Source organism: Necator americanus, chromosome IV (assembly GCF_031761385.1).
Source record: "Necator americanus strain Aroian chromosome IV, whole genome shotgun sequence".
NCBI classification, from domain to species: domain Eukaryota; kingdom Metazoa; phylum Nematoda; class Chromadorea; order Rhabditida; family Ancylostomatidae; genus Necator; species Necator americanus.
The window spans coordinates 28,346,505-28,367,926 of NC_087374.1; the positions used below are offsets into that span (position 1 = coordinate 28,346,505).

The window sequence follows — 21,422 nt, forward strand, 5'->3', positions numbered from 1 at the left end:
GTGGAGTACTGTAACCAGCGCACGCGTTTTAACCAAGGCTGCAGTGAGTAACCCCAGTACAACACGTTTTATGTTCATTGTATATGTATATGCACATGAATATGTACTGTATCCTGACATGTTAGCTGAACAGTGGTTCTTAATCTCGTTGTTTTTTTAAAGTCAATAACATCGGATAGAAAACATGACACGATGCAATCCTTCACCTTCCTATTCCACTTTTCCATTGAGTTGGAGCATCATCAGAGCTGAGGCGCCTTAATCAGTTCTACTCGCTTCAAACACTTCCAAAAACGTTATCTCTGAAGGCATTGATAACTTTGTCTTTGCGCAACACTAAACTGCCAAATACCTCGTTGCTAAATCAGTAACAATAATCGTAATAATAACCAAAGTTTTGGGAGCTTAAAGAATCCGGGACCAGAAAAAATCGTCCTTTTTCGTAGATGAAAGGCGAAAATTTATGTAGACTTGAAGTTTCAGTATTTTGAAAAAGAATTGACCCCTGTCTTCGCTCCGATGTTCGTTCACTTCCTTTAAAAAGGGCAAAGCTTAACTCTTGATGCAAAAATAGTTCTATTTCTCCTTCCTTTATTTAGTGGTGAAAAGCAGATTCGATAGTTTGAACGGATTAGTTCCTTCATAGAAAAAAAGTGCTGAAAATAAGTTCAAGCCAAAAACAACATCTGCTGAAAATTTTTGAAACTTATAACTCTAGGTCAAGCCTGAAAATGGGCTATATGAGTGTTGCAATGGACAGTCTTAGGCAATTATTGGCAATTATTCATAACCTGTTCTACTTTGAAGTGAGATAATCTCGTAATTGGGAGAAAAAGTCATAATAGATCTGAGAGAGCTACCAAAGGAGAAACGTTACTGTAATTTCAGAAAACTCCACAACTTTTTCATTACCGATTGCGTTCAGTTGTTGTCTAATGATCTTGTCAAGTATTCATGTTGATATTCAAATCTGCCCGACTAAGCTTCCTCCGTTTGTTAACTAGCAGAGAAGAATTCACAGATTGGGAACAGAGAAAGGTGATCGAAGAGTCGTGAAGGAAACAAACAACACGGATGTATTAAGCTGGTCGAAAAGTTTTCGTACGTTTGCAAACGTATTATATATAGCTGAATTGCGAAGTGACAAGCGGGATCTTATGGTAAGTAATACGTAAGGTAGAACTCTGAATAGGCGTACTAGCCGTCCATCTCAAATACATATCCTGCGCGGTATGGAAGTGGACTTTGTACCAGACCACCAGTGTCATGAATCCTGAGTTCATGACGTCACTCAGTCAGCTCCGCCCTTCGGTACTTCAGTCAAGCTAGAGGAACGCAAGGGTGTCGATCTCAGCTGGTGTCGCCCTCGCCTCTTGGCTCTTGCGCCGGCTCGCTTGTCCTTTTTGCTGCCTTTGTCATCGTGGGTGGCTCGCACTTAATGTTCTGCGCCAAACCAAACTTTAATTTCATATGCATTTCACATGATCAATTCACCTAAGTATTGAGATAACTTCAATATATAACAATTTCAAGGGTGTGTGATTTTATGTGTGCACATTTCTGATCTCGAAGTGGATGAGGTGTCACGAAATCCCAGAAATGGCAACAAAAAGTGTTTTATTTGTGTAAAACAAAGAAATCGGAACTTTTACAAACTATTGCAATATCTTACGTGCATTCAATGCTTACTTAGATACTTAGATGGCCCGTCTTCACTGGACGTACAATCCCTGGCATCTTTTCCACTCGTTTCATTTCCTCGCCATTGTCATCCAAGATGTTGTCAAATTTGACGAGGTCCTGAGCCGTACCCAACTGAGCTCTCAGCTGGTCCATTCACCCCATCTCGTCGGCGGTCTTCCTCTATTGCTGGTTCGCAAAGAAGGCACGCGCAAGCCGGAGCTGTGAAGAGTGGCTAGGTGTTGTGTGCGCCGTTTAAACTTTAGAAGACATCTCGCAAGGGCTCTGTGGATAGTGAGCAGCTTCATAGACCTGACAGCGGTGTCTGTCCACGTCTCAGCTGCGTAACAGAGCGCTGGAAGAACTGTCGACTCAAACAGATAGGCACGGATATCTTGGTCCGTCATTTGGTCTGTAGCTTCTATAACGGGTGCGAATGCTGTTCACACTACTCTTATCCTTTTATTTCTTCAAGCGTTTTTCTTTTTGTGGTTCTTTATGAAATGTGTCTTCTTTCTGTTTATTCGCAGTCCTATTTTCTTTCCTACTTCGTTCAGTTGGTTGAGCATCGTTTCTGCTTCATTGGTACTGCTCGGAAAGAGAACGATGTCGTCCGCGAAACGAAGGTTCGAGAGAAATCCTCCATCAACACGTATGCCCATTTCTTCCCAAGAAAGTGATTTCATTATCCATTGCTATGCAAGCATGAACAGCTGTGGCGATATGGTACCGCCTTGTCGTACCCTCTTTCCAACGGGTACGGTGAGGGGAGGTGAAAAAGTTGTATCCTGTTTGTGCATCAATCGTAGCAATTGGCTAGTGTCCTCACATACTACGCGTCCACGTCTTGGTCGACCGATTGTATTGCATTCGATTCTACGCTGTCGAAGGCTTTTTCATAGTCGACGAATGCTAGAACAAAGAGTAGGCAGTATTCACGGCAAACTTCTATGACCCTCGACACGGTCTGGACGTGGTCCAAGCAGCTGAACTTCTGACGGAATCCAGCTTGTTCGCAAGGCTGCGCTTCACCCAGCGTCTAGATGTACACGCGAGTATGATCTTAGTGAATACTTTGTGTAACACGCTCAGCAAGGATATCGGACGGTAGTTCCGAAGGTCCTCTCGGTCACCTTTCTTATGGATAAGAACGGCTAGTCTACTGGTCTGGGGTCCTCTCTTTCTGAAGGCAGGCACGACGAAAAGAGATTCCCATCTTCGCTCAGCAAGGCTGCTAGCGGAATATTATTTTCGCGAAGATTCTTGCGGCACTTCTTTAAACACATTCTTTGTTCTGCTTAAAGAATCTTCTTTTGTCTGCATTTTGAAAGATCCTCCTGCAACGCTTTTCTGCTGCTAGTGTTTGCTGCTAATCTTACTAACCTACTTTCAATGTGCAATGCATTCGGATCAGGCCTCAAAACCCTCCTTCTTTCCAACAGTTCCTTAGAGGTCTTCGAAATTCGACCAAAGTTTGTCGTGTGCAGCTTCAAGGCACGTTCAGCACAGGGTCGCAGTTCTCTGAGAGCACCTCGTAGTCCATATTCAGATCCTCCTCGATGTGCCAGTCACTTTGGGACAAGGAGTCCTCGAGAGTGTAATCGTCGTAAACTTCTGCTTCGTTGCCGAGATGTTCTTTAGCAGATGTTCTTTTCCATCGTGTGGCTTAGTCTTAGTATTTTCGCACGAAGGGGGCGGTGATCAGAACCACTGCAAGAGCATGGTACTACCGAGATGTCAAGCAGACATCACCTCCTGTTGGTGAGTATGTAGTCGATCTCCGCGCGAGTTGCAGTAGAGGGCGATTCCCATGTCCACCGACAATGATCTTTCTTCCTGAAAAGACAATTCCCATGATAGAGGCGAGCGGTGGAGAACACTCCTGCAAGACGATTACTAATATAGATCCATTATACTAATCCAAATCTTCCGATCTTGTATTCCTCTTCTGTAGCCTTTCCTAGTTTTGCGTTGAAGTCTCTAACAAGGAATTCATGGAAGAATTTCTCGTTGCGGATCACTTCCTCCAGCTCCTCGTAAAACGCTTCCAATTCGAACCCATCAGCTGCTGATGTTGGTGAGTAGCAGTTAAAGATGCTATGGGTTTTTGGCTCAGAGGACGGAGGTGAGGAATTGCCGAGGTGACAGGATCTCGTGAGAATCGACAAGATGGACGGCAGATCAGCGCACAACAAAACCAACACCGCCTACATTTCGCGACGGAACCTTCTCTCCACGAATGACGAGTGTACCACCATTCATTTATATCGTACGTCACTCCAGCTCGTGGTCTCTTGCAGAGTAATCACGTGGAATTTGACACGGTCTTACGGCAGTTCGGAGAAGAGCAAGCTTGTCAGCGCCTGTGGATACCGTTCTCGCGTTGTAATCACACAGAGACAGTCTTGATGGCGAGTAGCCTTGATCGAGAATCAAGGACGTCCTGAGCAACGTGAGATTTGATCGCCATACCTTCCGACGTCTGAGATGAAAGGGCCCAGTGTGCAGGGTACTGAGGCAGCAGGTATGCTGGAGTGAAAAAAAGACTTTTTCCCTGACTAAGCAGCCCTGCCACGGCGAGCCTAGCTTTCACCACAGGTCTTCGCTCAACCTAAATGGATCAGGGAGCCACCTTGCGATTTTGCTAGGACGGTGGTGAATCGTAGGCTGTTTTCTCACATTAGCCCTGTTGCCTATTTCTTTCCTTTGTTGATCTTTATTTTTCCTTCGTCCATCCTGTGGAGTTAGTTTCTTCTAGATGCGCGACTATGTCTTGAATAGGTTGTAGTTGGACCTCTAAGCGAACTATTTCCTTAGGTTGTTAATAAATAAGTTTTCTGGTGAAGTAATACGTACATTGCCGGATGAGAGGCAAAGGAATGTCCCTACTGGAAGTGTTATTGGCAAGTAATTTTTCAGTAGTTTCACTATGATATCTCAAGTATTTTGGTAGTGTTTTGGAGACAGTTATATTTCTTATTAAAGCTGCTTGCAGCCTTCTTGTAGGCGTCCTTATTATTGCATTGATTATCTCACTATGTAATGTAAGCTGGAGGAAAACTGAAGGACGCATTGCAGCCGTTCTTCGAGTCAAGCTTACCGAAGGTGATTTGATGAAGAAGAGAAAATGAAGATGGTGATAATAACTATTTAATTAACTGCATCATTGTATTCTTGTATTTTCAGACACCATTCACAGCCTATTGATTTACTCTCCAAACAGAAATACTCCTTTATTGTTTTAGCGGAAGCTCCAAAAAAAACTGTGTGACTGCACATTCCGAGTTTATAGATGGCTCCTTCTAAAAACTGCTTACATGTGTTACTGAATTTTCGGTCATCAGAGATACGTAAAATTTCAATAGACTTGACAAGACATTGACATTGACAAGAAAGATTCTTTTTCTGTTTGCTTCGCCCATTTGTTGGCTGCAGTGATGGCCTGCAATGGATCTTGTTTCTTCCCGACTTCTCGAAGTGATCGATAGAGGGACAGAGAGAGGTGGGAGGTGAAAGTTGTTTTTTTCTCTTTTTGTAATCATCGAATAACGCGCAAGAAGTCCTGTGATTGTGGAATATCCCTCCCCATCATTTACGACCGAAGGGCGTTCGAATTTATGACCTAACAAGCATAAATTCTGGCGAAAATCTGGGCGTATGAATTTGCGACTCCATAGTTCTTTCGCCTGCGTCTAGTTTCAATTCTCACATCCGACCGCATGTTGCTTAGCAGAGGTCTGAGCTCAGCATATTGCATATGTCACAAGCTATTGCTCTTATTTCCTGGCTCGCGCTACTGCTTGCAAAATCCGCCTTTTTCGGTGATTCGGACTACAGTTTCCTCAAAAAAATTGTAACCATTGGCATTCTGTTTGTCAAGGCGACAGCGACAATTAAATACCAACCTAATCACTTTTCTGTCTAATAGGCAGTCCTTCTAACCTCTGCTCCGTCGGATGTGAAAACACTTAGCCTTAGCACAAACAAGTGCAGAAGGTGACATCTATAATTACGAACAAAGAAGAACGAGAAAACACTTCTAAAACATTTAACTCAGGTTCCAACAATGAATAAGTTATTATTATAATTATTTATTAATGTACTGAAAGCAAATCACCGTTTTGAAACATCACATTCAAAAAATGAAACATGATATAATCGAAAGAAACAACATTGGTCCTTGACATTGACCCACTGGATTAGAGCTTAACTACAACAAACCCGTCTGTTGAGTCCTGAAAAAATCCAGACTAGTATCGCTGTAGCTTCTAATCTTTGTTCAAATGGATGTTCAAAGTACAGCACCTACTGCTTACAGTACGGTCAAAAAGAAGTGAAGTTCTGTGCAGTAGCGTGAGCAGCAGGGATCAAAGCGGCGGGTTGTAGCGCAGCGGTTAGGATTGAAAGGGACCTTTACTGACACCGTCCATCACTGCAGATTGCGACGGTCCCACGTGCCGGTTACGCGTCCCTATCACCGCGCTGTTTGCCCAACTGCATGGTGCTTCATGTCATTTTGAACTGATTGTATGTTGGCAAGGGTAACGCGTCAATTCACACACAGGCTCTCAGGTATCATTGTTAACAAGGCTTTAAATTCAAAAGACCATAAACTACAAGATAAGTTCCAACTTCTTTTTTTAGACCAGCAATCTGTGTGATGTTGTGACATCTTTTGTGGTCCAGTGGAACTGAATGGAACAAGCAAGGATTCTAATCAAATCGTTACCGCTAGCACTACCGCTCCGCTTCGATCGTAACGCTGAGCAGCTTTCAGGTCGCTTGGAATTGACTGTAGCTCTCGATTTTGTCCTAACGGAACGCGCGTCGTGGTGGTCCGCTTAGAAAAAACACAGGCACTGGCCTTGTTCTCTTCGAAAAAGCAAGTCTCATAATGAGAGCTGAAATATTGCATAGGAAACAGTACTTCACTTTGTTGACGACTGCGGCACGAATTCAATCGGAGTAGAGGAGTGTGCAGAGAGAGGGTTTCTGCCACACGTACGGTTTAGGCGGGCGCATCGCAGTCATGTCAGTGAAAACATTTGTGGATACTACTTCTAGGTCCCATCGCTTTGTTCTCGTTCTACCTGTGTCACTTTTACTCCCCCAGGGGCTCGATTTGCTCAGTTGGGCGCCAGTTATACTTCTATTTGTTATTACAGCAAGAGTTGCAAGTGTTGTCTAGTGGCTTCCCTTCTGACGCTCCGTGAAGAGATCAGAACAGTCGCTAGTCTCCTCGTAGTGTGTTTGGTGTCGTGCAGGTTTCAGTCACTCACGCACTGGCTATAGTCTATCGATTGCCCTTGAAGCGTATCGCGTGTCCAGACCATTTCATTTTACTTTATTTCACAAATTCAACAGCTTCTCTGATCCAGATTGACATCTGATAGAACTCCGAAGCAAGTACAAGATGCTCCAATACTTCAATTTCTTCACTACATTTTCTTCATTTTAGAATACTCCTAAACCGTTCGTTTCCTCCTGTTCAACTGAGGGATCTTGTTGTTCTCCATGATCACTTTCTAACTCATATGTGTAAAACTGGTATATTACTTCGTTGATCGCGAATCGGACTTCCGAGTCATGGATCTGCACTACTCCGCGCTGACTTCTCAACTGAACTGAACGATGCACTCGAACGCAACAACACACTCTCCCGACATCTAATGACATCTTTTCCAAGCTGGATGGAGATCTCAGCTCGACCTCGCCGAAAATGGATCTCCAGATAGAAATGAATGAAGATTCACGACCACCGGTGACTATCAACACTCACCGAGGACCCTATCCTTCCAGTCGTCTACATTTTTGTGTGAAGGTTGCACCTAGCATATTCCACCATCAAATCGACGCTCTCGTTACTGAATTTGATGGACCCGTTGCCTATCTTAACGACACACTGGCAGAACTATCGACAAGCACAACACACATTTCAAAGCCATCTTTCAGAGAAACCAAGACTACGGATTTTGTGTTCGCCTAAAGAAATGGTGTTATCCGTAGACTACAATTACGGTTTGTGATGAAATATCATGGACGATCTTGAAAAATCGAGGCCGGAAAAACGCTACCTGTTGAAAGGGAGGCCTCTTTGGTCTTATCAAGTTCTAAGATACATTCGAGAAGAATCTACACAATCTGCGCCCTTCACTGCACGATCTTACCAAAAGAGATGTCGTCTACAAACGAATACCGAAGTGGCAGTTTTCTTTGGATCGCATCAAGCCAACAGTCAGGTCGGGTCTTCGACTTCGATCCCTATTAACCATCTTTGCAACAAACGGTTTTAACTATAGGATCGGAGCAATCTTATTTCATCGCTTTCATGAACGAAGAAGTCTATTATGCAAGCAGTTTATTGACCCTTGCTCAAAAAAACTTTGGTCGAATTGAGAAGGAATCTCTCGCTCTCATTTGCCGTGCAGGAGTTGACCGTTTTCTCCAATTAGGTCAATTCGTGCTGAAGATCGATTACAACCCACTTCTCTCTATCATCAAGAGCAAGAAACTGATGTCAGTCTGCAGCAGTCCCAACAATCTTCAGCGATGAAGCACAACGCTACTCAATCACAAGTTCCCTATCTGGTACGTCATCCCTAAGGAGTTCGGACAAGTGGATGCGTTATCACGACGTATCGCATCAGATTCGTTGGAGCCAGAAGACTAGGTATTGTCGATGCCAAGCTCTATGTCAAATTCGAGGGTGATTGCAATCACCTTCTTGTCTCCTCCGAAACCAGCAGGACCTCCACAACCGCTGATCCTCTTCTCAACTAAATGATCACAAACATACCATGTACGCACCATACGTTACGTACCAAACAGCCCAATATCGAGCCCAGCTCTTCATTTTGACACTACTGTTGTTGTCGGAACACACTAACAACCGAAGTGACTTTTAACACCGTGTGCTCTCATCACTTTACAAGGCTCTGAGACAAACAAAGATGATAATAATAGCTCGCTGCTATGCCTACTGACCGACACTAAACACCGACATTCAGGGAATCGTCACCGAAGTCATCGCCGGTCAAGAATCACCGTCGGAAGCCAAAGTTGCCTAAAATAGCCCAGATGAGCTCTACTTCGGTGTGTTGTGCAGTTATCACCGTAATGAAGAAGATCTTCGCACAAATTGGGAACCCTAAGACAATTGTAACGGACAATCGCTTACCTTACCTGTCGATCCCAGCCTACGGACCAGGTGACACCGGCATAGAAGCGCAGTTATTCAGCACCGAAACCACATTGAAGTCGACGACCCTGCCTAGACAAATGACTATCGTGGTACAAAGAATAAATGAACATCGTCATCCAGCACATCGGAAACTCGGTATTTCCTGCACTGTGGAGTCCTACTATGGACTCGACGCATCAACCTAGCTACGACCGCAGGACGCCACAACAATTGCCAAGCAGTTGCTGGTGTTCGATTTGGCACTGCTAACCTTTGCATCTAAAATACTCAAGGATGCGCCATCAATACCTTCATTATCGTCGCTGCAACCACCGACCTTTCTGCAATGAATCGAATCTGGAATATGATGCTCTCCCGTTCGATTCACATGGACCCGACAAAGAAGACATGTCTCTGATAACTTAAAAAGAGGGACGGGAGGTTCTATAGGAAGATTGCAGACACCCGTATCGATTGCTGTGCTGTAATGGGAGATTCCCTCAATGATTGTCATAGGCATTTAAATTCTCAAAGCCCGCCATAGCGAGACCTCATAGAATGTTCTAGAGGCTGCCCAGAATAGAGTGTAAGGAAACTACGTTCTCATGCATTGTAAGGAATTTCCATCAACCTTCGACTACAACATAACCCGACGGTGATCCGTGCCACTTGGTCATCTTGGTTTGCATCATCGGATCCTCAGTGGTGACTTTATATGCAGAGAACGTGCATTTATGTCTCTGCGCAGTATGTACAGGTCGTCATTCTATTCTTATCCGTACCTTCAGTCTAGAAGTTTCTTGGAATGCTGGCGCTGCCCCCCGGCTAATGAGTGTGATGTCTTATTAAAAAATGGTTCAACTAACTCCAAGCTCTAATAATGAGGAGAATTTCCGAAGTAAAACCACCTATTTGGAAAATTAATTTGCACTACTAACTTCTCTCAAAATTTTTGAATCAAACATTTAACAGCAGCACAGATTAAAAAGCAAAGACTGGTCAAAGGTCTGTCTTAGTTTCGTCCTTACCTGCGAGTTTATTGTTTCTTCACTAACCGGTTTTAGTGAAGCCGCAAATTGCTTTCTTCTAGTTGAAGAGTATACTAAATCGTGTAAATTACTCAATTAATTTGACGTTGATCTGCATTTTTTCACCTGGGTTATTTGATGTCAGTGGACTTGATGTATCCGCTGGTATAGAGGCAGGTGCAATTTTGTTTGCACTAAATATTTCAACTCAACATCAATTATTGCGATTTCATTGTACAGGAATATTTCAGGAATTCGTAAAAAATGAAGGAGTTTTATATCCTGTATTATTCCCATATTATGTATAATATACCTGCTTCCTTCGAGGGGAGGCGTCAGCATACATCTGATTGAAGATCTTTTCGATTGCGGTGATTGCGATGCGACTGAAATAAACTTGTAGTGATTTTCTTCGAAAACGTCTTTTTAGCATGGCCCGACCAAAATAGTGTGATTTATGCATTGCGTACGCGGCTGCGTCCGTAGTATTTTAACGCTCTATTGATAACACGGCTCAACGTTGAGCCGCGCTTTTTTGGTCGCGTGGGGCAATGCGGCTCAACGCTGCTGCCGCATGCTTTCCAATGGTTATTTTTCATGAAATCCCAGTTTTCGAAAGTTTTTTTTTGCACTTAACCGGTTTGTTATCCTCGAATATTATCACGCAACAAATTCAAGCGTGTGTATTACAAATCAAAATTTTTGTACATTCTTTAGAATCCATTCAATAAGAAATAGCTCTCGCATTCACCACAAATAATGGGATAAAGTTTTTGATTTCAGCTGTGTCGTTAATTTCAGGATCCTCTTCCTTGCTCTGTTTATTTGTTTCTTCGACAATTAGTGATAGCATTTCCTTGTCCAAATATAGCTCGCGAAAATAGATTGGTTTCTGACTTCAGTGCGACTGATAATGTGGGCCAAACTGCTTAGAAGATTTCCAGTCATCACGACTTTCTGCTTCGCTTAATGTTCATCTGTTCACTCTCATTATCTGTCACCAACAATATCCCATTATTTCTCGAATCACACTACCTATCTTCAAGTTGCACTAACGAATCATTGAAGATGAAATCATTTTCTGTAGTTTCCACCAAATCGAAAAATTTATACTCACGAAAATGTGGTAACCGTGGGAGAGCGCGGCCTCCTTAAACGCGCGTGTCCCATGTGCCAAACACGCAAAAACGTGCACTGTCGTCAACGAATTCAACTGGCTGTTTGCCAAGCACTCAGAGCCACCCGTGGACAATTGAATTGTATCGCAGCAGAGCAATTAGTTGCTGATTTCTTCCCTCCTCCCCTTCCGAGAGTGGAGTTGAGCAGGAATTTAGCATTATGAAGGCAACAAGTTGTTTTGAGTTTAACTAAAGTCGGTAGTAGGGGGTTATGTTTTTGGTTCGACTTCCTTAAAAGTATCTGCTACCGTAGATTTTTCCCTTTTGTACGAGAAAAAGATCATTGATCAAGGAAAAAAATGGTCCATAGAGAAGTTTTCCTAGAATTGGAGGTAACAGTAGATGTGTTGGTTCGGTTGAACACAGCACACTTACCGCAAGTAGGAGTTATGCACTGTTTCCGTTTGACGCTCATTACGCTTGCGTCATGCAGAAACAGAGGCGCCGCAAGTCACACAAACATCGCGGTTGGCTTGTGCAACAGAAGTGCGAGCACATTCGTATACTTGCAGAACGCGTTGAGAAGTTTTAGCAAAAAGAACAATCAGTAAGTTATGTTACAATAAATCCATAGGGTCGTCATTAGTGGCATAATTGTTGGGTTGGATGGGACATATTACTTAGTAATTTTCGCAACAATAAAACAAAGAAAACAATAGACTTACGAGATCCTTGTCGGCTCGAAACATCGGTCGGAGTGACGGCAAGACTAGAGTAAATTTCATAAGTCTCGTATTTTCTAGCTTTTTTTTTCTTATTCTCCACTACATACTCTTTACGAGGACATACTCACTTCACGTTAGACACCGATCCAACGAGTGCATGATCAATATCGTATTTCTCGTAGTTCGTGTACATGAGATCTTGGTCCGACAGCATGTCCATTTCCATTTTTGGATATTTGTCGGAAGTTTCATCAACTATGGCCATACCTATCTAAAGTAACATTTCACTACAGCTTATGAAGTGTGCTGAAGATCGAAAGGTTTCGTTTTCGGTTCAGAAACGACCTGCAATAGACCCCCAGAAGTTTGCAACGTCGCGAAAGTTTGAACGCAGCTATAGTTAGCTATAGTTCCTAACTATAGCTATAATTTGGTAGGAACTATAGAAAAACCAACTATAGCTAAAGCTATAGTTCCTACCAAATTCATTGTCGAATCCCCACACTAGTGTATAGCTTCTTGAAATTGAGCGGTCCTACTAGTGCTTCTGTTGAGACAGTACTCTGGCAGCGATACAACTCCCTACGGAAGAATAAATCTCAAGAAAGCTACAGTACTACGCAGGAACACTGGAAAACCGAAGGTGAGTGGCAGTGCAGGACCGCCGACCAACGTCGCTAGCTATTAAACCAGCATACCACGAATCTGAGGTGATAATGAGTAGAGAAAAAGAAACGGATGGAATTCTAGGTTGTGGGATCCGAGGAGGGACAGAGGGGGGTTAGTTCATCTCTCCCCAATCGACGTGAAAAACGGCGAGAGGACCGCTTTAGTTCCCACGAGGTACATTAGAACGCTCCTCTAAGTACACGTTCCGATCCCCTCAACAACCGTCTTTCATACGGTTTTTACAACGCTTAGGAAGAGATGAGCAGAACCACTGGATTTCGGAATCTACTACCCCATCTATAGTTTTCCCGCTGATTCCTTCACCACGTCAAATTCGTGGCATGCTGAATTTAACATGTAATAAGAGAACAAAGTGTGACAAAAAAAAGTCCATCTGTCCACATATAATAAAAATTTCACAAAATTCAAGCACAGTCGTGCTTAAACGCAATTTTGATGGCTGTTTTGATAAATTCTGTTCTTGCAATAAAGCTAAAGTTCAAAGCGAAGACAACCCACAATTTTGCACAATAATCAAAATCGCACAAATGGATTTAAAAAACGACCGAAAATTTCACGTGGTGGCTTCGAGCAATCATTTAATGTTCTGTTGAAATGTGAATGTTTAGTCCCTCAACGTTTTTTCGGCTATAACATCAGATTATGTTGGTTGAAAATTATTCACTTTTGGCTAATATGTGGCCTCATTTTGCTCCTTTCTCAAAGATATGCCAATTTTTGGAGAACTCTCGAAGAAAAGAATTTAATTATGAATGTTGTACAAAAATCACCATTTTATGACAATACAAGAACAAATTACGTTGGCCGACGATGCGCTCCGAGATGCACTGTGCACCGTTATCAACGCTCATCCCTAATATTGTATGTATAATTGATTCAACAAAAGAAGAGAAAAAAAGACGTTAGTAGCGTTCTGGCATCAACGCTTTCCTACTAAGCGGACAATTTCACGCTTCCTACAGCTTAAATTAGAAGCGTCGTGAATCGCACGCTCCTTTCGATCAAGGGTTGCCCGGAAGCATTGCTTACCCGCTCCCGGCAGCCAAATGCACGCGCTCTTACCAGCGAGCTGGCGCATGAGCTGCCTTCTGCCGCTTAGCCCACTTCTGTCTGTTTTCCTCTCCTTATGATTTCGTTATACAGTTTGCTCAGTTTGTTTGGCATACAATATTGACTTTGTGTCCACTTGCGCATGCAGTGGTGTTACTTTGTGTATCGTTGATAGCTAGATATATTGTGCACGTGTACAACTCGTGCTGAGAAAGTACAGTAGTTTGAGGAAGATCGATTGGACCACAATGTAGCAGGGGAGCCGCGCTGTTGCTGCATGATTTGGCGCTACATAGCATGATCCATGTAATACACTTTTCCCCCTTGAGTAATTTCCATATGAATTTCCATCTATCTCAAAATGTCGTAGTGCGTAGTAATGGAGAAGATAACAAACATGCAATGCTACAATACAGTCACAGGAGAAGGGTTCATGGAAGACCGGCGGCCAAAGGCCGGAGACCGGAAGCACCTTTGTAGCATAGATAGAGAGAGGGCTGAGGTACAATGATCATCTGGAGAGAACCCCTTACTACGAGACTGAGCCCCGAATCGCAACAAGAAGACAGGCAGTCGTAAGAAAACCTCATGCTACTTACTTTTGGCCTACGTTTACGGCCAGCCATGATTTCAAGAATGTACAGCAAAAGATACTAGCTTTGGATTGTTTCCTTTTTATTGTTGTCTCAGTCATTAGTTGCAAAAGAAATTAAAGATGTGATCAATTAGCTTTAGCGCTAGTCTGCACAAGAGCTGGAGAAAGGGGATAGGCTGGTCTCATGTCGAGCGAAGAAGCAAAATCTAAAAATAAAAAAATACATACTGCAATGTTTCGGTCGATAAGGAAGTTGCACTCAAAATCATCGTCGTCTTCTCCCAATGGGTTCAATAGTGCCTCGGCCACCTGTAAATTAAAATAATATTTCTCCTTGCATTTTGCTTCATGATATGCCTCTCTAGAGAAGAAAAAACTGTGTCTATATGTCATAAAGTTTTACAAGATACGTTTTCATTTGTAGACATATTTAGCTCACCTTCATCCATGCAACAAAGAAGATAAATTGGAGAATCGTCATGAACGGCACGTATAGATCTATCTGAAACATGATCTTCACAAGATCTCTAAGCGCTTTCTTCTTGAAACCTCCGTATTTGGGAACTGTTTTTATGTTTTCTTATTATGCCAACGAGGTTTTGATGAAACTTTATTATTGGCCTAATTTTTCGACGAACTCTTCTTTATCAAAGGTGTGAAAATTGTTGGATGTTTTTGTTGCAATGCATATCCCATCAAACTCCTCCTCTTTCCTTACCAAGCTCCGATACGCAGGCCTATGATAAAGACGAGTTTATCGAAACGTTAGGCCAATAATAATAACAAGATGACATAAATGCAATCTTCACATAGGTTTGTTTGCAGAGGCGTTACCATACTTTTGTCCTTCCGGCCGCTGTTTCACCGCCATTGCAACGCCGCAGATTTGATGTCGAAGAGAGCGTGACATCTTGAACAGGCATGTTCTACGTTTCTGAAGATTGAAGGCAATTCTTGGTCACTACTCTGCTAACCGGCTCCGTGCCCCGCATCCTGGCCTTCCTTATCGCGACAAGGTAGCCAGTGGTTCACCTACCCGATGAAAGTCAAGTTGCAGCTATAGCCTTTCCAATTGTTTTAGATCAACGGCCGCTGATTATCTTACTTCCTGTTCTGACTGCGGGAAGGGTGTCATCTCAGAGAGATTACTTTCCATCGCCTTTTTTCACTTTGGAAAGTGGTTGTGCATAATTTTTTATTGACGTGTTCTATTCCTGCAGCTTCAGTTTTGAGTGTGTTGATCGAAGGACGGCCTACAAACACTCAGACCAGGTTACAATTACGAAGCGAAAGTGACTTTCATCAGGTTCTTGGCCTCCCGACTTCAATAGGGAATCAACGTTAAAATGCAGAGCACGGGCCAGTAAGAAGACCATTTACACTACATATTCGGAAAAGTAGGGATATCTGTTCAAGATATCCAATACTTTTCCGAATATGTAGTGTAAATGTTCAAGATATCTGTTCAAGATGTCGAAGGATGTTGGGTGTATTAATCGGCGCAGCAATCCCAGCTGTGAAATTTCCCCGATTCCCTGACCCTTGATTTTTAATCGCTCGCTCGTGGATTCAGCGTGTGCAGAAGGGTAGAGGGTTTTTACATACCTCGTAGGAAAGTACAGAGCTATCCACACTATTTTCCAGGACGATTAGGGGGAATTGAGAGGAGCCACACTCATGACGCTAATCTACACCCCAAACTCTACATTTTCCCCTACATTTTTGGCTATGTCAGTTTTGTCATCCACTGTCTTTCTGTCTTTAACTGAAACAACAATTTTTTTCAAAGGTCGATGAGATTTTTTTGATAACTCTGTGACCCCACCGTCGGTTGATTTGGCGCTGCTTCTCCAATGAGGTATTGACGCGAAATCAAACAAAGAATGAAATAAGAGCGTACAGCCAAGAATACTACCTGAAAAATGAAGATAAAAATATCAGAAAATGATTTTTGTGGAAAAAAATTGTAGCCTGACAATTTGGACTTACAATAATTTCTAGGACAACCGTTAATTTATAACAGAAAATGATTTCTCTCAGCCAAAATACGAGTTCACAAAAAGAAAATCATTACCTACTTGAGGATATGCAATAGGTACAGGGACCCAATCGTAGTTACACAGCACGGCTAGAGAGGTACGAAATTGATTGATCTCCTGCAATCACATGATTTTTCAGAAGGCATGGAATTTCCTCAGAGAATAATCGAAACCGGGTTTCCGCTGACCGCGATCGACGGTCGCTCCGAACTGGAAAAAGTTGATATGTGGAAAGAAATAGTACCTTAATAGCTAAGGAGAGTGAAGGAGCATTGTCAATGTAACCTTTACGGTAAGCCTTAGAAACGATACTCAACGCCCAGTTCACCGGTACCCAGTACCTAAAATACTTCGACATTAAAGAAGAAAATCAGTTTTTTCTTCTGTATCCTTGTCCGATTTTTGATTATCTCTTTGCATACTTTCTCGAGATGTTGAAAAATCTTTCCTTCCTACTTCCTACCTCAGATGTTAGGAAAGAGCAATGAAGTTCTCGGACGACCTAGTCCAGCGATAAATGAAGAAAGAAGGAGAAAAAACCATTCCAGAAAATCTATGGGTTTCTGAGTTGGTGAAATCTCAGTAGAAATCAAGAAATTTTCGAGTATGGACAGAAATTTTGATTTTTGGCATGTTACCTTCACCATTTTCTTTCTCGTTACCTTATCATAACGAATATTTCCGTCTGAGTTCCTCCTGTTGGTTTTTTGTATTTTTAGAACATATGAATAAACAAATAAATTAAGTAGTAAGTAAATAAACAAATAGGGGCGGAAAATATAGCAAATTCCTTGCAGCTGAGATTATGTAGTCCGAATTTTTCTCCAATAAATCATCTCAAAGGAGAATCTTTCAGCAAAATTGATATTTTTTTAAAGCAGCTATCACACTTATAAGAGTTTTTAGTTCAGAATCGTCAGCAGATATAAATCGGAAGGGAACTGTTATCATGTGGCGATAGAAACCTTTCCAAAGCAGTTCACACAAAATTTTTAAGGTCCTCACACAACATCTATCAAGGACCAACTTCCGAATTTTTTCAAGAATAAATTCCATTATAGTGACAAAGCGAACATTCTGAGGTAAATGATAACTAATTGCAAGAGACTCACCTGTTGAATTTTGCTACTTTCACGGATTCAAGCATTTCCATCTCATGGTCCATCATAAACCCTAAACGAGTGATTTTCATAGTTGAATCTTTCTACAAAATTCCGAAATCCAATCAGTTTAGAAGCAACAAAATTTTGTCTTTTTCTGATTTAAATTTTTTTAGCAAAAATAATCACAGTACAATTTTCGCGTTGAAAATCAACGTTGGAAATCAAGCATTTCATCAGCATTTTTGAAAATTACGCTGTACTTTTAGTCAAACTAACAAACTAATGTTATGTTGTTATTTCAGTTAGTTATTTAAGGAAAAGATAGTGATGAGTAAAAATTCATCCCTACCTGATTGTACAATAGTGGACAGATGAGGAAATCTTCGTCTCACTTGCATAGAGATATCACGAAAAGTGAGTATCTGTAGATCGGATAATTATAAGGTAAAGAAATCCACTTCAGTCAAATCAGTTGTGTACAAACCTGAGAAAGAATCAAATATCGGATTACGGATCTGCGCATGAGTCGAACCTCGACATCGTTGGTTTCGCTTTTCAAAACTGCAGTAAGCGAGAGTGCACAGCTGAATCCACACGAATAGGTCAATCTTTAGGAGTACTTCTATCAGACTAGGAGCTCTCATACAGAAGCTGAATTTTGCTACTGTGTCGAACTTTGTCAGGTGTAAAAGTGAATAGGGCGGGTGTGGTGCAGCAGTTAGAGGTTCCGCTTCCTGCACGATCGATCGGAGGTTCGAATCCGCCCTAGTGCTCACCATGCCCTTCATCCCTCCGGGGTGGATAAATTGGTATCGGACGTGCCTGGGAGGATAAAAACACTGGCCTGACACATCGGCTAGCCACTGCAAGTCATTGCATAGGTCAGTTACACGTTCCTGCACCTCAAAGAATTCTGAGCTGAAGTGAACGGGGGGGGGGCGCATCCCAAGCGGTTCGATTAACGCCAGAAACTTAATCCTTTATCCTTTAAAGGTGAATAGCTTGATAAGAATTTCTCAAGGATAGCTAGTACGAATCAGATCCTTGGTAGTGAGAACAGCTATTTATTTATTTGCGAACACGCATAGATGTGCCACAAAACAGGAAATAGAAACAGGAAACATCAGAGCTCACTAGGATTTTGCCAAAGTTTTAGTTTTATACATATTTATATGTTTTATTTTTTTTTAGAAACTTCGGCCCTACACTGCAATTGTGTGATGGTTTGCGTGATAGGTTATTCTCCTGCTACAGAAAGTGAGAAATTCTCACGCAAGATCCTTTTCCCAAGACAGAAAGATACAGTAGACAAACGGTTACCAGGGTTTGGGTGACCAGCTTTAAGACATCGCTCCATGAATCTGAGGTGGTACGGATTTCAGGTGGAGTATTCCTACACGAGATAGTAGATTATGGAGAGGTGGGTGATGCCATCCATTTCTTGCTAATTGGCGTAAAAAACGACCCGGAAGATGCAGCGTGTGCGCACGGCTGGCGAGCTCCAATCGAATCCGATGTAGAAAATAGCGCGCCGTATCTTCGGGGCCATTTTTTACGGCAATTAGGAAGAAATGGACGGAATCACCCCCCTCTCCATAATCTACGATCCCGTATACGAATACTCCACCTGAAATCCGTACCACCTCAGATTCGTCGAGTGATGCCTTTAATCCAGAACGGACGAGTCCGTCAGGGATGATGAGCGAACGGTTGGGGGTCCTCAAGCGGAAGTGCTCACTAGCCTTGCTATTCTTGAACGGCTAACCACCACTAGGAAAGAACAAGAATCAGCTATAGGACGAACTTGAAGAAGAGGATATCAATGCAAAATTCCAGTTAGATAGTGTCATAAAAGAACAACAGAAGAAAAAAAAAGAACTATACAAGGATGGCATGGTGCCTGAACGATCAAACTAAACTTATTGATTTTTTGAGCGCAGCCAAACGTTGACGGAAACTGCTACTGCGATTGTGTAGCTGAAAATCAAACTACATAAGATGCGTTTTTCGTACCAAAACTAAAGTCTGGATGTAGTACATGTGAGAGAAAAAGAGGAGGTGGGCGCTGCGGTAAATGACCCTTTAGCACCCATGGCACCCTCATCCAGTAATATTGAATATATCTCAGTTTAATGTTTCCTCATTCAACCCGGAAACATTCATTTTTCAGAGGAACTAATCTAAAATACTGGGGGTCGATGAGAGAGTAAACGAATGAGCCAATCACAGGACACCTACCCCGCCTCTTTTGCGCACGCAAACACGCATAAATTCTGTCGTTTTAATCAATAACTGAAGGAATACCATCAATTTCTTACTTCTCTATCCATCCCATATTATTGAAAATGTTACGCCATCGATCAGCAATGATTTTCACAAAGAAAGCTAACATAAAAGTTAGTGGTATGTAGTCGAGCTTTGAATTGAAGTTGCGAGCAAGCTTCTCGAATGTTCTAAAACTGGGCAGGATTAGAAATTTAGTCAAAAAGAATGTAGATTTAAAAAAATATGTGGTTGCCTTTGTTGACTAGCTGTCAGTGCATATCGATAAACTGCAAATATAATATAGTACGAAATAATCCATAGTGCAAATTCTGTTTTCACGGATTTCCATATAGAACCACGCCATCGGAGGAGCAGTTTCAGGAAGGAAAGTGTCGAAACCGAAGAGACGTCACGGTTATAGGAAATCGTCATACCTCATTGAGCCGTCTGTAAATAATCCTTTTTTTCAACACTGTGGCTGCACATCTAAAAATGAAAAAAAAAAGAATTTTAATGTGTACCTCCTCACCTCTGCAGTAGAAATTTTGAGAGATAAACGTACCTTGAAAGGACTTGTAGCAATATAAGATCTTGTTTTAAATTAGTGATTTGATTCATGCGAAAAAAAGAGTAACGAGTGAAGAAAATAAAGAAACCCTGGAGTGGCTGAGTTGAGGCTAACCTTTCCTGCCTCTACAAAGATTCTCTCGATGAATAGGGTAGTGAAAAGCTCATCGAACCTTCTCGTGTGGATAAAAATTCCGCTAGATCTCTAATAACGCAAGAATTGACGGGCATCGCAGGAAAATCGATGTATGTTTTTATGTTCTCCAATAGATGGATTATGTAAACGTGGATCGTTAGTTGGACAAGTCATTCCATTGTTGTAAATGTGTTCCTATGCTTGTGGACTTACAGGAAATGTTTCGAACGAAATAAATTTGTCAGCTAACATTTTTTTCTTTCCAACCCTTTGTAACCGAGAAATGACTCCTTGAGATATTCGCAGTTGTTTATCGTTATTTCTTGAGCTGTTCATGAAACAAATATAGTCATAATACTCTTACCTTGATAATGTTTCCTTACATTCCTATCTCTTTCGTTATATATGTTCCTGGTTTTTTTTTGTATTATTTGAAGTTATTATTGTTGCATGTTGCTGTATGTTTACGTAGTAGCTATGTCCGCACTTTCTGTTGCTCTTCTTCTCCTTCTTCATCTTCTTCTTCTTCTCTCTCCCTCCCTCTCTTTCTCTCTTTTTCTCTCTTTATCTTTTTCATCCATAACTTGGACAGCATTGTTAGAATATTAAAGGCATCATCCGACGAATCTGGAGTGGTACAGATTTCCGGTGGAGTATTCGTATACGGGATCGTAGATTATGGGGAGGAGGGTGATTCCGTCCACTTCTTCCTAATTGCCGTAGAAAACGGGTTCGATTGGAGCGCGCCAGCCTTGTGCGTACGCCGCATCTTCCGTGCCGTTTTTTACACCAATTAGCAAGATATGGACGGAATCACCCCACTCTCCGTAATCTACTATCTCGTATATGAATACTCCACCTGAAATCCGTACCACCTCAGATTCGTGGACTGATGCCTTTAACGGCCCACATATACGAGTTTGATTGCTATCTGCTCGCGGTGGCCCTGCCTGTACTATGAACAATCAGGTGTCGGAATATACGCTCTGGATACGTACGAGCTGTATTACTAGCAGCTATATGCCAGACTTTACCCAGATATTCCATAAAGGTGCTGCTGTGCAGTACTCTGCCAAAGCTCAACCAAAATAGGTCAAATACCTAGAAGGAGCACAGGATCTTTGGTAACAACACTCAACAATGGTAACTCAACAATGCGCTGAACTATTGAACATTGCTAATTCGAAGATACTCAGGTTGCTCGGTGTCCATAGGCAGTTAGCGCAGGACGCCAAGTATTGCTTAG

At 42.1% G+C, this 21,422-nt stretch overlaps 3 protein-coding genes across 4 annotated transcripts; 1 reads left to right on the top strand and 2 right to left on the bottom strand.

Moving 5' to 3' along the window:
* Positions 1–2,512: 2,512 nt before the first annotated feature.
* RB195_002997 (uncharacterized protein) lies at positions 2,513–8,490 on the bottom strand (the record flags this gene model as incomplete). The annotated part of the gene is made up of 6 exons (XM_064200486.1): positions 2,513–2,719; positions 3,433–3,516; positions 3,597–3,887; positions 4,012–4,100; positions 4,153–4,291; positions 8,401–8,490. The coding sequence occupies 6 exons, from the start codon at positions 8,488–8,490 to the stop codon at positions 2,513–2,515; spliced, it is 900 nt and encodes a 299-aa protein (XP_064056367.1).
* On the bottom strand, positions 5,880–19,905 carry RB195_002998 (uncharacterized protein; the record flags this gene model as incomplete). Of its 2 annotated transcripts, XM_064200487.1 has the most annotated exons (16): positions 5,880–5,915; positions 9,889–9,962; positions 10,015–10,082; positions 10,202–10,274; positions 11,732–11,775; positions 11,860–12,002; positions 14,295–14,375; positions 14,506–14,568; positions 15,892–15,977; positions 16,141–16,222; positions 16,350–16,446; positions 17,218–17,278; positions 17,558–17,630; positions 17,693–17,792; positions 19,527–19,661; positions 19,727–19,905. In XM_064200487.1, 16 exons carry the CDS (start codon positions 19,903–19,905, stop codon positions 5,880–5,882), a joined length of 1,395 nt encoding a protein of 464 aa, XP_064056368.1. The 2 variants fall into 2 exon arrangements, with proteins under 2 accessions (XP_064056368.1, XP_064056370.1); XM_064200488.1 differs by lacking the exons at positions 5,880–5,915; positions 9,889–9,962; positions 10,015–10,082; ... (6 more) ...; positions 19,527–19,661; positions 19,727–19,905 and having other exon boundaries at positions 11,856–12,002; positions 16,145–16,222; positions 17,218–17,297.
* RB195_002999 (uncharacterized protein) lies at positions 8,758–9,066 on the top strand (the record flags this gene model as incomplete). Its single annotated transcript, XM_064200489.1, has 1 exon — positions 8,758–9,066. The coding sequence occupies one exon, from the start codon at positions 8,758–8,760 to the stop codon at positions 9,064–9,066; it is 309 nt and encodes a 102-aa protein (XP_064056369.1).
* Positions 19,906–21,422: the final 1,517 nt, after the last annotated feature.